Genomic DNA, 16659 nt, shown 5'->3' with positions numbered 1-16659 from the left:
TTTATTTACTATACGTGGTTGATTCATTAAAACTGACCTCGCACCAATAGCACAGCCAATAGCACAGCCGATAGCACAACCTAACTCAGGTTAGGAACTTACCTAACAGTCTCCTCCGTAAGGCATGTCACCACCTTCTCCTGCTTCGAAACACCAGACAACACCTTAGCACTACATTGAGAGCTATGGTAAACAGCTAAACCACCAACAAAAAGCAAGCACAAATGTGTGAAAATCCAAACCGACCACAAAAAGCATACTTGTTTACAGTGTGAGAACTGAAACAAGAAGACAAAGTGTTGCCTTGTTCAGCCTCAGCTGGGGACATGCACGTCAGGCAACTCAATTGTTCTGCCATCCTGTGCATGTCCTTGAATGCCAGAAAAAGTATTTCAAGTGCTGATTTTTGATTGATCTATTTTACAAATAGATTTTACTGAGTAGGCAAATTTGCAAATATGGAATCGGTGAATAATGAGGACTGACGGTACCATACAAATATTAATCAAAAAGAAAGCTGGAGTAGCTATGTTATTATCAGTCAAAATAGACTGCAGAGCAAAAAAAAAAAAAAAAAAAAAAAAAAAAAAAAATTACCAGAGATACAGAAGGATATTACTTAATGATAAAAGAGTCAATTCAGAAAGACATAATAGTCTATTAGATTATTGTCTCTTTAATAAGAGAGCTTCAAGATACATAAAGCAAAAAAGTGTTAAAACAAAAGGAAAAATGAAAAAAAATCCACAATTTTTGCTGGAGGCTTCAGCACTCCTTACCTAACAATCAGTAGACCAAGAAGGCTGAGTATGAGCTAGGATATAGAAGAAATGAACAATACTAGCAACCAACTATATCAAGATGACATTTATAGACCATCCCACCCAAAAAGAGAAGAATACACATTTTTTTTAGTGTACATGAAACATTTAAGATAGACAATATTGTCTCCTAAACATACCTTACCAAATTGAACACACTCAAAATCATAGAAAGCTTATTCTCCATCATGGAATTAAAGCAGAAATCAGTAATAGGAAGATATGTAGGGAATCCCCAAGTGGTTGGAAACTGAACAATACATTTCTAAATAATCCATGGGAAAAATAAGAGGTATCAAGGGAAATTACAAAGTATTTTGTACTGAATGAAAATAAAAATACAACATTAAGATATGCTAAAGAAGTGCTTACATGGAAATTTATAGCATTAAATATCTATATTAGAAAAAAGATCTAAGATAAACAATCTAAGTTTAATTTTAAGTCTAGAAAAGAAGGGCAAAATAAAGTTAAAGCTAAGAGAAAGAAGAAAACAATAAAGAGCAGAAATCAATGACATTGAAAACAGGAAAAATAATAAGGGATATCAATGAAACTAAAAAGACATCTTTGAAAAGATAAAAAAAAAAATTAACAAACCTGTAGCCAAACTGACAAAAATAAACAAACAAAACCCCACAAGTTACCAGTATCAGGAATGAAAGGGAAATAGCACTATAAATCCCACACATATAGAACAGATAATAAGAGTATTACAAACAAATTTACTCATATAAAACTAGTAAGTTAGGGGGCGCCTGGGTGGCTCAGTCAGTTAAGCGTCCGACTTCGGCTCAGGTCACGATCTCACTGTCCGTGGGTTCGAGCCCCGCGTCGGGCTCTGTGCTGACTGCTCAGAGCCTGGAGCCTGTTTCGGATTCTGTGTCTCCCTCTCTCTCTGACCCTCCCCCGTTCATGATCTGTCTCTCTCTGTCTCAAAAATAAATAAACGTTAAAAAAAAAAATTTAAAACTAGTAAGTTAGATAAAATAAAACAGTTTTTAAAAAAAACTACCAAAACTTATCCAAGATTAACAGAATAGTCCTGTATCTATCTATTAAAGAAATGGAATTCATGTTTAAAGAGCTTTCCACAGAGAAACTTCTAGGCCTTCATGGTTTCACTGATGAAGTCTACCAAACATTTAAGGAAGAAATGTTTATGCCAGTCTACACCATCTCTTTCAGAAAACCAAAGAGACAGAAATACTTCTCATCTTATTTATGAGGAAGCATTACACTGATATCAAAACCAGACAAAGATGGTGTGTGGAAAGCAAACTATAAACCTATATATATTATGAGCATGGACCAAAAAATTCTTCAACAAAATACTAACAAATTTAATCCTTCAGCATATGAAAAGAATAATGCATCATAACCAAATGAGTGTTAGGAACGTAAGGCTGGTTCAACATTTGAAAGTCAATCAATGTAACCCATCATATTAGCAGTCTAAAAAAGAAAACCCACATTATCATATCATTAGATGCAAAAAAACCATTTGATGATATTCAACGTCTATCGATGATAAAAATTCACAGCAACCTTGGAATAGAAAGGAGCTTCCTCAACCAAATAAAGAGCATCTGTGAAAAATCCTATGACTCACACCGTACCTAATGATGAAAGATTGCATGCTTTCCCCTAAAGATTAAAAACAAATCAAGAATATCAACTCTCACTACTTCTACTTAATATAGTGCTAGTAGCTCTAATACAGTGCTAGTAGCCCTAGCCAATGCAAAAAAGGAATAAAACTGGAAAATAAATGAAATGATCCTTATTTACAGACAACATGATTGCCTAATAAAAACTCCTAAGAAATCCACAAGATAGCTCCTACAACTAATAAGAGAGGTAAGCAAGATCACAGGAAATGAGGCCAACATACAAAAATCAACTATATTTCTGTAATGAACTTCCAGAAATTGAATTATTTTTAAGTACCATTTAGAGTAGCTCCTCCCAAAAGAAATATTTAGGTATAATCTATCAAAATATATATAAGATCTGTATGCTGAAAACTACAAAATACTGATGAAAGAAATGAAAGAAGAGCTAAATAAATGAAGAGATATATCATGTTCATGGACTGGAGACTCAACATAGTTAAGATATTAATTCCCACAAACTGATCAGTAGATTTCATGGAATTTCAGTTTTATGTAAATATAGGCAAGCTGACTCTAAAATTTATATGGAAAGTCAAAGGAACTATAACAGCCAAAACAATTTTCAACAAATGGTATTAGAATAATTGAACATTCATATAAAAAAATAAACCTTAACCAATAATTTACAACATATCCCAAGTCAAGTTGTTACAAACTGAATGTTTGTGTCTTTCCAAAATTTATTTGTTGGAGCCCTTACCTCCAACGTGATGATATTAGGAGATGGGGCCTTTAGGCGACAGTTAGATTAGATGAAATCATGAGGGTAGGCATCTACTCTCATGATTAGATCTAAATGTAAATTTACAAAAGTTCTAGAGGAGAACATGGGAGAATATCTTCCTGATCTTGGGTTATGCAAAAAGTTCTTAGCTATGATATCAAAAACAAGATCTATAGAAGAAAAAATTGCTAAATTACACTGCATTAAAATTAAAAACTTTTGCTCTGAAAAAACGTAGTATTAAGAGAATGAAAAGTCAAGTCACATTCTGGCAGATGATATTTGCATATCACATATCCAACAATGGGTTTAAAACCTCAAAAGAACTCTCAAAACTCAACAATATGGAAACAAACATCACCCCAACCAAAAAAAAAAAAAAAAAAAATGGGCAAAAGATTTGAACAGACACTTTACCAAATAAGGTATACATGTGGCAAATAAGTTCTTGATAATAAAATTATCAAAGCCATTAGTCATTAGGGAAATGCAAATTAAAATGACAATGAATACCATTCTATACCTATCAGAAGGACAAGGATGCTGAGCAACTAGAATTCTCATAAGTTGCTGGTGGTAATGCAAAATGATACAATATTTCTGGAGAACAGTGAAGCGTATACTTACTCTAAGATCAGCCTATATTCATACAATATGTACAAGATGGTTATCACAGCTTAACTCATAATCTAAATATCTTTCAGTGGGGAAAGTGATAAACAACTGTTGGTACATCCATACAATGGAAGGCTACTCAACAATAAAAAGGAATGAATTCTTGATACATACAACAGTAAGGATGAATCTCAGTGGCATTTACTGACTGAAAGAAGCCAGTCAAAAATCATATTGTATGATTCCATTTATGTGACATTTTGGAAAAGGCAAATCTATAGGAATGGAAAACAGATCAATAGTCACCTGATGGGTGGGGAGAAGTATCTGAATACAAAGGAGTAGCAGAAGATTTTTTGGTACAATGGAACCGTTTTTTGGTCATTACACGACTTTATGCATGTGTTATAACACACAGAATTATACACCAAAAAAGTCAATTTAACTGTATGTGTTTTTTAATAGTAAATTAATAGAAGTAAAAAAAATACTTATGCTAACAGAAGATAATTTATTTGCCCAAGTTGGCAGATTGTAAACCTTAGAGTTAAGACAGTTTGTTATATAATTTATTTATTCATTGTTCTCTCAGGAATAGGTAAGAGGTTTATATAAATAAATAAAAATTATAACTACCTTGCAATAAATATTTTTTTTAAATATTTGATAGCTGTCTGTAGAACTATTGTTGCTAAGTGTTTTTCAAACTAATCTTAGAAGTCAAGACTCTGGCTATATAATTGCTTATAATTATACCATTTTATTCCACCTTGAAATCCTTGTTATCATACCTTGTCTAATTCATGTAAAAGAGAAGAAAGATCTTTTTCTTGACAATACATCCCACTTGAAGGCAATCTAAACAAGTCAAGTATATATTTAGGCTATCCCCAAAGAGAGGTACATTAATTCCTGAAGTATATACCAGTCACTGGCTGTAGAAGGGGGATAGCCTAGGGATAAGGAAACTTCTGTCCTCACTTTCTACCTCACAGTCTATTCTTTATTAGCTCTTCCTCAGGGGAGAAGGAGTTGCTAATCTGATTATTCAGTCTAGAATTCTTTGGATGAAACCAGAGCATTGAAAAGCCATTTGAATCTGTGAACATACCCTTTCTCATCCTGGAATAGGTCAGGAAATATTCTGAAATTTTCTTGTGCTCTTTTTCACTTCTAACACCAATGTCTAGTGGTCTTTCTTCTTTCTTCCGCTTTGACTTTGTCCATGAATTGGTAATAATGCCTTGATTTTCCTCCCCAAAACCAGCAGCACCATATGGAAAGCCCAGATATCCCAGAACTTTTTTCTCCCAAATGGGAGCTTTTTCATTGCCACGGACTAAGTAATGTGGGTCAGTTTAGTATTCTGCAGCAGAGCCAAAATATTTTTCCATAATGGTCGTGTTACCCTCTTTCCTTTGGCAGAGGTAATATGCTTCGAAATCTTCTCACATTGCTCTACAAAGAAAGATTCCACCTTTAGTTGTGGGGAATGGAAAGAGGAATAGATAAAAGATTTAGGAAAGCAGGGGGCTTCATTTTGGTTTTTTGCCTCAGCCACGCACCCCAGCTTAGTTTAACCCATATTGAGGGATATATGGTACTTACAGAGAAATGAATATATTTACACTTTATTCCTCATTTAACTTATTAATTTTGTATCATTCCTTTAGAAGGAAGAATAAATGCATGATAGGCTTTAGTTATCTAATTAAATAATTCGTAGTCATGATCCCTTCTATTAAGGGGTTAAAATATTAAAATGCACAAAATTAAAATCCTCCTAAATTACAAAGTCCATGAATGGAATAAGAAGGAAGAAATTGAGTTGTATTCCCTATGTAAACTGAGAAACCACTCAAAGACTCTACCCAACTTAAACCCTGTTCCTTACAATCTGTAGACTAATTAAAACAAGAGACTGCAAGGTTATTTTATACCATGTGATAAGAGTGAATCCGAGCTAGAGTTATATAAATTCCCATTTATTTCTCCCTCATTACCTTGTACTTCTGGACTGAAATTCGTTTCCTGAATCTCTGTCACTTTTCACCTCTGCCTTTAAGGTAAGCAAAGAGGCGGCAGAATCATTCAAAGCAAGTCAATCTGCTGAGGCAAGGACAGAAGTAGACCTCAGGCCTCCTTTGTCCCTTTGCTAAAATCCAAAGAGCTACAATGTGTTTAGAAGGGCACAGTACCAACTGACCCAGTTTTATGAACAGTTCAATGTTAATTTATTGTTATATTCATTTTGTATTACTAATTTATTTTATTTTACTTTATTAATTTTGGAATAATCATAGAACATGCCTCTGTTCCTCCTTTCCTGGGAGTTAGGTTGGCTCGGAGAAAAGGGTGGGGGAGTAGTTCCCTTGACTAGTACAAAACATCTGGATCTCCAGATTATAGAGATTTAGAAAAAGCAATAGTCCTAGAAATGAGACTGTAATGATAAAAATCTACAGAGTTCAAAAACAATACATTGTTCTGATATTCTTTCAGAATAATAACACTATATGAGTTGGAAGACATATGATCAGTAAATGAAAAGGTAAATTGATATAATATTTTTAGCACCCTATTCTCACTGCCCCAAACTGCTTATGATTTTTTTTTTTGCTTATGATTTTTTAAGAAAAACTCAAAATTGAAGAAATGACCCAAAAATGTTTCCCCACAGGCTTCTGTACATATCCTATTCAGGTCAATTTATGCCATCCCTGACAGTTATGAATAACTTCTACTTTTCCTATAGTACAAAACTTAGAAGAAAAATGGAAAAGTAAAGCCCTGTCCCAGTAGTGGGATGCTTAAGCCAGTTCAGTCCACTCCAGGAATTACTCACTGCTCTTTACAGTCTTTCACCCACAGTCATGCCTTTAGAAAATGCCTAGTGAACATCACTCATCAATTCTAACTCTGGACAACACTAGCCCATCCTCACCTCAGAAGTGGAAGGACATTTCCCTTTGGCTACACCTGACCTTGGACCAAAAAGCAGCTATCCCTGAAACTGATCAGGCATTTTGTCAAGATAGGTTGTAAGGAATAGGAAAAAAGAGGTTCAGCGGAATCAGAAAACTCCAGCTGAGGCTCCTAAGACTATCTTAAATCAGCTTCCCTGCGGTGGTAAAAGAGAAACAATACTTCTTACTTCAGAGGGTAATTTGAAGATCAAATGGCATAAAAGTGCTTTATAAAGTTGTAAGTAGTTTATAAATGCAACAAAGAACTATTGTTTTTCAACTTCACCAGATCCTGTGCTGACTGAATAAATGTTCTTCACTATCAGGACCAACTTTCCCCCATTGAATTATTTGGGATGGTCAGCAGAAGGGCTCCTGTTGTCCTCTGACTCAATGACTGCAGTGAGGGCCAGAACTGACAGAAACTCACTCCTGCCACTCAGCTACCATCCTGCTGGGGGTGGGGACATTCCCCTTCTCAAGTTTTGCTATTTGAATGTGTTGAAACCCAGACTCAATTCTTCCCTTTTAAAATTGCATTATACCTTTCCTCCCCAGCTATCTGAGGTCCAAAGCCTACAGCAAATGCAAACGAACATTTCAAGCGAAAGAACCATAACAAACTTAAGAGTTTTAGTCCCCTCTACTCTTCCATTCTCCCCTTTCCACTCACCCCCCCCCCCCCACAGCAGTCTTTAATGAAAACAGAGGCTGTAATTTGAAAGACCTTGTATCTAATCTACCAAGAGACAGCTTCTTAAGTTAGCAATGACCATGCTTTCCCCGCTGCTCAAATTACACACACATTACTCACATACACACACATGCACACACCAGTAAGCCGATCGACCGCAGGCAAATCTGACTTTTCACCAACTTGTAGCCACGGATAGCAGCAAAGGGACCAAAGTCCTTCACCGGCAGCTCCAAAAAGACACTGCAAGCGCCAGCGGCGCCGCAGTAGCAGCCTCTGCGCTGCAGCCTGCTGCCAGAGTTTCAGGTCTCATTCCTTGAGGAGTATCGCTCCTCTGCCTGTAGTCCCACTTCCGTGGGCTTCACCCACTTCTTTCCTCAGGACATCGGGAGGAACCGGGTCACTCTGCCACTTTTGCAGAGGGGGAAGTGGCTGTGAAGAAGATCCCCACCGAAGTAGCCTGAAGCCCACGACTCCTGGCCGGATCTCTCCAGCCTCCCGCCCACGTAGGCGCCTGTGTGTCTGGCAAAGGTCCCAGTTCTCAAGGTGCCTGAGCTCCGGTGGGATGTGGAGGAGCCTAGTGGGAAGAGCAGTGGCGGGACTAAGGTTGGGGATGGGTAGAGGACAGAAGGAACGGGACCGGGAAGAAAAGCAAAGACTCCGCACAGAGGCACTCTCCCGCCCCTAGCTTACAGAGGGTAACTTCAAAACGCGCAGATAAGAGGCAAGGAAAAGGCCTTTTCTCCCTATCCTCTCCCTTCTCTTCCCCGCTCCCCGCCTGGACACCTGGTGGAAAAGCAAGGTGCAGGTATACCTGGAGCGAACACCATGATTTCCTCCAGCCGCTACGCCCCTAGGTGAGGAGGACACAAAGGCAGACGGAGGGGTGGGAGAAAAGCCAGGACTTGGAGTGGTCCAGGGCAGGTGGGCGCGCAGGGCGCGGGCCGGGCCGGTCAGCACCTCGGACAGCTCCTCGCCGCGCGATCCCGGGGCCGCAGCTCCAGCCACCGCGGCGCGCTCAGCCTCCACAATGCACTGCTCTGCCGGCGGCCACCGCGGCGGCGGGAGGAGGAGACCGAATCCTGCTCAGTTCATCCCTCATGTCCGTGCCAGCTCGGCGTACACTGCTGCTTAGGGAGCAAAACACTTCTATCGCTTCCACGGGAGAAGGAAGGACGGAAGAGGAAGAGAGAAAAAGGTAATTGCCCGGCTTCCCGGCAGGGGGACAACTAATTGCTTCTAATTACCTGCTGTCTCTAGCCCCCGTGGATATTGGACTGACATTTAAGATGGGCTTGCCCTTTTATATATGTATAACTCAAAGAACTTCACTCCTGAGGATGACTCTAAGTTCTCCGGGTTGGATGGCTTTGAATAGAGGGGTGGGGCCTTAAAGTTAATAGGCCCTTGGGATTCCGTGACTTCTCTCCGCCTCTCAATTTCAGTCTTCTAACGTCAGAAAGAGAGCTAGAGGGAAGGACAGGGTGACTGGAGCATGTGAGGAGTGCTGGAGGACTGCTCCCAGGCGGCCAATCTGGCTCTGAAAGCTTCTAAACTTGGAGGCCCTCAAGGTCATCAGTTTAGAGAGAGCAGGACTGGCCAATGCAGAGGTAAGAGAACTCTGTGAAGCATGTTGTCACTGACAAATTCACACACTCTACAAAAGGTTGAGTCAACAGAGTTCCCTTCAAGTATGAGAACAGCTCCGAGACTGATCAAGAAACTTTAGTGCTTCCCCTCCCGTTTATCCAACTGATAACTGTGTCCCCCATACACACCAAGTTCTAAAGATACTGAGAGGCACCCCACACTCACTTCATGCTTCTAAGTCACTGCTCATTTTGAAATCATTATCTAGTGCCCCCAAGAAATGTTTGGGTAGTGTGGATAGCCCAGACTAGAGGCTACCCAGCTTGAAACAAGTCCAGCTGGGTTACAACCCCAGAGCGAACGTGACACAGGATCCCCCAATCTCAAAGCAGATGTCAGTTGCTTTGGGTTTTATTCTCCCTGTTTGCAGCTGAATGGAGTTTTCCAAGAACAAACAGTGACCTGGGTCATCTCCAGTGTTTTATGGGGTTTCTTCACATGCATCTCTCCCTGGAAAATATAGCTATTCTGAAAATACAAGATTTCTTAATAATTTGGTTGGTGGCCGTAAGTTCTACACGCTTTTGCCAAATATAAAGCATTCAAATAGCCTTATTGGAACTGGTTTTGTTCAAAGCCATCTGATAGATTTAAAATGCAAACAGTTTTACAGCTCTTGAACTGCAGTTTGCATGGAGGCATATGGGCAGCCTCAACATAACACAATCAGTACTGCTCTGTGCACCTGGCTCAACACAGGCTTAAACAGATGGAACCTGCCTCAGCAGCAGCAAGATGCAGGTCAGCTGATGGGCAGGACAAAGTATGCACATGACAAGATGCAGTCCTCTCACTTCCCCAAATTACTCCAAAAACGAGGGACCAAGAGTACTTCACTCTGCCTTCTTTGCTTTATCACCAGAAGTGTGATACACTCTTCAAAATAATCTTTGAATGATTGGAAGGCCTCTTTCAAAGATCTCTTTCTAACCTTTATTTTTTCTGGGCCTTATTCTCTTAATGCATAAACAATTATTCATGATTAAATTCAAGGGAAAGCAATGTGGCGTTGGAAAAGAAAAACGACTTGGAAATGAGTCAGACTCAAGTAGAACGTCTCCACCATATCCTAGCTGCGTGACCTTGGATAAGTTATTTAACTGTCTCATCTGCAATATAAGGATTAAGGTATTGTGAAGGTTTGTTGCAGGGATTAAATGTGCTAATGAATTAGCCAATTAATTAAGAGAGAGCACAGCCCCAGTTAAACCCATTCTAGGAAATTGATGACACACTGGGAGTAGATGACACCCTACAGGAATGCGAACTAAGTATGTTAAATCGGTACATCTCAAATATTAATGTGCATATAAATCCCATGGAGATCTTAAAATGCAGGTCATAATTCAGTAGATCAGGGTGGAGGCTGAGATTCTGCGTCTCTAATAAGGTCCCAGATGATGTCCAGGCTGCAGGATACTGCTGGTCCATAGAACATATTTTGAGCAGGAAGGTGTTAGATATATCAGCATTTAAAAAGAAACCATTTATACCACCTGCAACCTCAGAGCGTATTTTTCTAAATGTTAAGTAAGGAAGGAACTCACATGGATTCCCATAGGCTTCCAACCTAGACAGAAGCCAAGATGGTAGTAGAAATAACGAACGATGGGGTGCCTGGGTGGCTCAGTTGGTTGAGCGTCCGACTTCGGCTCAGGTCACGATCTCGCGGTTCGTGAGCTCGAGCCCGGCGTCAGGCTCTGGACTGATGGCTCAGGGCCTGGAGCCTGCTTCCGATTCTGTGTCTCCCTCTCTCTCTGCCCCTCCCCATTCATGCTCTGTCTCTCTCTGTCTCAAAAATAAATAAACATTAAAAAAAATTTAAAAAAAAAAAAAAAAGAAATAACGAACGCCTGAAAATGGTCCCACGAGAGTCTTTGATTAGTTTGTTATGGCATTAGCAGGTAATATGATCCAGTAAAATCCAAAGCAACAGGTCAAGGACAGAAGAAAAAACTCCTTAGTCCATCCTCAGCTCTTCTCCCTCTTCCTCCTGTGAACTCTCCATTTTCTCTACCCGACACATCATTGCTACCTAGCCAGAGGACAATATACTCCCAATTCAGTTTTTGCATCATAGCAGGAGCAATTAATATTATTCCCAGTAAAATCCAAGCACTTTAATAATTTTTTTTATTTATAATTATTTCATCAGTAAATTTTATATTCAACAATATTATCTCCAATTTTTACTACTACTGGAGGTATTATTCTGTTGGTTTAATTTACATACCCGAATAGTGCTACTAGATTTTTTATATCTTAGTATAAATGATCAATTTAATAAGACTGTCTCATAGGAAAATAAGAATTTCCTTTTATTCTACCATAAGAGCCAGATTCTTTGATATATCCAGTCTTACTCCACAACTGAGGCTTAAGTTCCCAATATAGTCTCACTGTGTCTCTGTTGAAATGCTTCCACTCAAGGCAACTCATTCTCTAGTCAAACAATCCACTACATTTTGAAATAGCCATTTACCAGACAGGCAGCAGCCACTTCAGCCACTACCATCTACCTCGTTCTAGCACCTTCATTTCTAGCCAAATGATGGGAATACTGAGAGGAAGCAAGACAGTGAACAAGTTGGACTAGATGCCATAACTTTCCTGCTCTTATGCTGAGCTTATCAAACTGGGCACCCCTACCTATGAATACTTGAACGAGGTGCTAGATGAACTAGAAGGCACAGAAGAAACAAAAAAGAAATAAAAGAAACACCTAATAGAATCAACTATTATAATTAAAATTGGGGAGAATATTTTTTGTCATTTTTTTTTTAAGTTTATTTATTTATTTTGAGAGAAGGGAGGGAGGGACAGAGAGAGGGAGGGAGAGAAAGAATCCCAGGCAGACTCCACGCTGTCAGCCTGGAGCCCAGTCCCACAAACCATGAGATCATGACCCATGCCAAAATCAAGAGTCAGACACTTAACCGACTAAGTCACCCAGGCGCCCCAGAAACTTGGGGGAGTATTTCATGCAAAAATGAACATGGACGCACTATGAGGTAGTGATTCATGTGACACATAAACATTAAATTAGAACCTCCAAAGAAACTAGGAGAGGCAGATTAGAGCTATAACTCTCAGACTTCCTGCAAGTTCCCATCTATTCCCTCAAACATTAATTTATTCTACTCTGTCCTGAGCGCTTGAAAAAATAGAAAATTTTGAAAACCCATCTTGAAATATCCCCCGTTTCCATTATTTGCAGCTCACCTTGGCTCGAGCCATACCCTGATTCTTCCCACTCCATACTTATTTTAATGCATTATTCAACCAACTATAATTTCAAAGAATTCTTAGTATCTCTGAGGACAGCTGAAATAGATTGAAAAGAAGAATTTTCATTATGAAGCATATTGACATAATTTTTTTCCAAATGTCTTCCCCTATAAGTTGCAAATGATTACAGAAATGAAGTGCTGGAAAAGAACTCTTTTCATCTAAAAGCTGCCGGAAGTTGTTGAATTGTCTAAGGAAGGCCATAGAGGTGAATTCAGCAGGAATTTAAAAAGGAATGAGAGAATGTGGCATAGACATGAAAAGAGAAAAACTGAATGAGGAAGAAGACATTGAAAAACTAATCTTTTTGCTATCCAATCTGTGAAGATTTAAAGAAAGTGAAGTAAAAATACATCTATAGAGAGGGAAATGGCATAAATTGAAAACAAAAATGATGATAGAAGATGGAATAAAAGGGAAGGGAAAATAAGGACTATACTGCTGTAAGAAAAGAAATAGGAAATACTAAAGAATTTTGCAGGCTTAAAGAATATAGGACGGTGTCTCTGTAGGTTTGCATTTTATGAAGCAGTTTATGAGTCCTGTGAGATGCTTTAAATGGTCTATGAAAGAGCCATATTTTCTAAAAGGAAACATCAGCAAAACTTCTCTATTGCTAAAAGTAAATTAGAACAGTTAAAATTTTATAGCGTGCTCATGCACAATGAATATTTTCCTGAAAGAAAAATTCTAACATTGTTTGAAGACCTTTTTCTCCTACCAAAGGGTTATGTAGCCATGTCCATTTCTGTACTAAAAGTTCCCCAAGTCTCTCTCTCTCTCTCTCTCTCTCTCTCTCTCTCTCTCTCTCTCTCTCTCAACACACACACACACACACACACACACACACACACACACACACACACGTGTGTGCACTAATTTTACTAGATAAAAGGAAAGGGAGAATCAACTGAGAACATTCAAATTAAAACCGATTTGGTTAGTTTTTAAAAAGAAGCATAAAGCATTTAATTCAATATTCCACTCAGCTTCAATATTGTTAATAGACAATAGATTCTAAATGCAAAAATCTCTCTGTTTATATATAGGTTCCAAACTAAGGCAATTTCAGAAGGAAAAAATCAATGAGAAAAAAAGACTGGAAAGGCAAGAGGTGAAGAGAGAAGTAAAAGACAGCAAAGGAATATGAGGGGTGCCTGGGTGGCTCAGTTGGTTGAGCATCTGACTTCAGCTCAGGTCATGATCTCATCCTGTTCATGAGTTTGAGCCCCGTGTCAGGCTCTGTGCTGACAGCTCACAGCCTGGCTCCTGCTTCAGATTCTGTGTCTCCCTCTCTCACTGCCCCTAACCCACTCGCATTCTGTCTCTGTCTCAAAAAATAAAATAAACATTTAAAAAAAATTTTTTTTAAAAGACCATGGATGCAATGCCATGACTACTCATGCACATGACTCTGAGTTTCATTTAAAAAAAAAAAAGGAAAGGAATATGAGAAGGAGAAAGAAAAGAGGCGGCAAATAGAAACAGAGCTTCCTGGGAAGAGCATCAATAAAGGAAGAAAGAGGGGAGCCTGGACTTTAGCTCAGGTCATGATCTCATGGCTTGTGAGTTCTGAGCCCCATGTAGGGGGGTTCTGTGCTGATAGCTCAGAGCCTGCAGCTTGCTTAGGATTCAGGGTCTCCTGGCCCTCTCTGCCCCTCCCCTCCCCTGCTCTCTCCTCCCCTGCTTGTGCTCTGTCTTTCTCTCTCTGTGTGTCTCAAAAATAAAGATTAAACAAAAGTAATAAAATAAAAAAAATAAAGGAATACATATACTAAAGACTGAAAAAAATGACATATTGAGAGATTCAAAAAAGGCTTTAAAAAAAAACAAGAAAAGAATATCAAACTTTTTTTTAAGTATGATGACAAAGATTAGAGCCTCAATACAGTCCAAACTGAGAAACTGGGTGCTTTTCTTAGATCTGCTCACTTGGACTGTATGTTTGGGAATAACTTTAATCATTGCCTTCAGAAATAGTTATTAATTTTTATTGCCCAGCCATAAAAAAATAAATGAAGTTTTGCCCTTTGTCACAATATGGGTAATCCTAAAGGATATTATGCTAAGTGAAAATAGAGACAAATGATTTTGTGTATACGTAGAATCTAAAAACCAAAACAAATAAACAAACTAACAAAAAACAGAAACAGACTCATAAATACAGAGAACAAACTGGTGGTTGCCGGAGGGGAGAGGGGTTGGGGGTGGGCAAAATAGGTGAAGTGATTAAGAGGTACAAACTTCTAGTTACAAAATAAGTCACAGAGATGAAAAGTATGGCACAAACAATATAGTCAATGAGGTATGGTGACAGAGAGCGACTACACATAGAGTGGTGAGTACTGAGTAAGTATAGAATTGTCAAATCACTACGTTGTACGCCTAAAATTAATTTAACATGGTGTGTCAACTATACTTCAGTAATAAATATTTTTAGAAGAAAGAAATACTGATGAGTTTTGTTTTTTTTTTTTTAAGTTTATTTATTTTTGAGACAGAGAGAGACAGAGCAGGAACGGGGGAGGGTCAGAGAGAGAGGGAGACACAGAATCGGAAGCAGGCTCCAGGCTCTGAGCCACCAGCCCAGAACCCAACGCGGGGCTCGAACTCATGGACCACGAGATCATGACCTGAGCCGAAGTCGGACGCTCAACCGACTGAGCCACCCAGGCGCCCCGTGATGAGTTTTTTAAGCAATTGTTCAAAGCTCTTCATCTCTATTCGAAGGTTCAATTCAGAATTAGGAGTCATAGTGCACTACACAGAGATTTCAGTACCAGAAAATTATATGTTAGGCCATGGTAGCTAAGAACTTAGCAATACTGACTCTTTGGCTGCTTTTTAACCGATTTAAAAAATCTGCTTGTAACATGAGAAGGATTCTTTGCAATCTTAGTGTAGGAAAAGATTTCCTAGGTAAGACACAAGAAGCACGAATCATAAAAGAAAATAATTGATGAATGGGACTTTGTCATAATTAAATATTTCTTCTATCTGAAAAACACTGCTAAGAAAAATACAAGCTACAGACTAAGAGAAAATACTTACTATATGTATATCTGACATCTTTATTCATAACTCTTGCAATAAGTCAATAAGACAACAACCCAACTAAAAACTTGCCAAAATGTTTAAATAAATACTTCATAAGATGAATGTATTAGTAATAGCCTATAAGCATATGAAGATTTCTCAACACAATTAGTCACCAGAGAAATATAAATTTAAACCACAGTGAGGTATCATTACACACCCAGGAGTGGGGCGCCTGGGTGGCTCAGTCGGTTAAGCATCCGACTTCGACTCAGGTCATAATCTCGCGGTCCGTGAGTTCGAGCCCCACGTCGGGCTCTGTGCTGATGGCTCAGAGCCTGGAGCCTGTTTCAGATTCTGTGTCTCCCTCTCTCTCTGCTCCTCCCCAGTTCATGCTCTGTCTCTCCCTGTCTCAAAAATAAATAAACGTTAAAAAACAAACAAACAAACAAACAAAAAACCACACCCAGGAGAATGGGGAAAATTTAAAAGACTGACAATGCCAAGTGTTGATGAGATATGGAGAAACTAGAACGCTCAAACATTGCTGATGACAATGTGAAAGGTTACAACCACTTTGCAAAACAGTCTCATAGTTCCTTAGGACATTAAAAATATACTTACCCTAGGACACATCTATCCATTCCACCCCTACTGGGTTACCCAAGAGAAATGAAAACTGTGACCATTCAAAGACCTATGCATGAACATTGACAATAGCTTTATTCGTCACAGCCAGGGAGTGAAAACAACCTCATCCATCAACATCTCATGGCTACACAAACTGCGGCATAGAGACACAACAACATGATAAACCTCAAAAACATACTCAGTAAAAGAAACCAGACACAATAGACTACATACTATACGATTCCATTTATATGAAATTCTAGAAAAGGCTAAAGAGCTATAGTGACAGAAAGCAATTCAGTGGTTATCTGAGGCTTGGGGACATGGGAAGGTAGATTGGAACTGGCTAAAAACACAAACTTTTGGGGATGATGGAAATGTGCAATATCTTCACTGTTACTGGTGGTTCCATGGATATATACGTGTGTTAAAACCCATTGAACTGTACAGCGATAATGAGTGCATTTTACTTTATGTAAAGTATATTGCCATATATTGCCATAACTGTTCTAAAAGAGTTTGTGACAATCTGATATTTCTAATAAATAGAAATATGGAT

General features: G+C 38.8%; 1 protein-coding gene across 1 annotated transcript in view; it reads right to left on the bottom strand.

Annotated features, from left to right (window-relative positions):
• Nucleotides 1-8762, bottom strand: part of AKAIN1 (A-kinase anchor inhibitor 1) — a 54185-nt gene extending 45423 nt beyond the window's left edge. The window contains exon 1 of the mRNA XM_019418380.2: nt 8311-8762. Within this exon, the coding sequence (XP_019273925.1) occupies nt 8311-8326 (16 nt within the window). The 5' untranslated portion in view covers nt 8327-8762. The remainder of the gene's footprint in view (nt 1-8310) is intronic.
• Nucleotides 8763-16659: the final 7897 nt, after the last annotated feature.

Source organism: Panthera pardus, unplaced genomic scaffold, assembly GCF_024362965.1.
Source record: "Panthera pardus isolate Hobbes unplaced genomic scaffold, ASM2436296v1 HiC_scaffold_15, whole genome shotgun sequence".
Taxonomy (NCBI): domain Eukaryota; kingdom Metazoa; phylum Chordata; class Mammalia; order Carnivora; family Felidae; genus Panthera; species Panthera pardus.
Note: the sequence above shows the minus strand (reverse complement) of the source record. Positions and strands in the feature narration are given on the sequence as shown.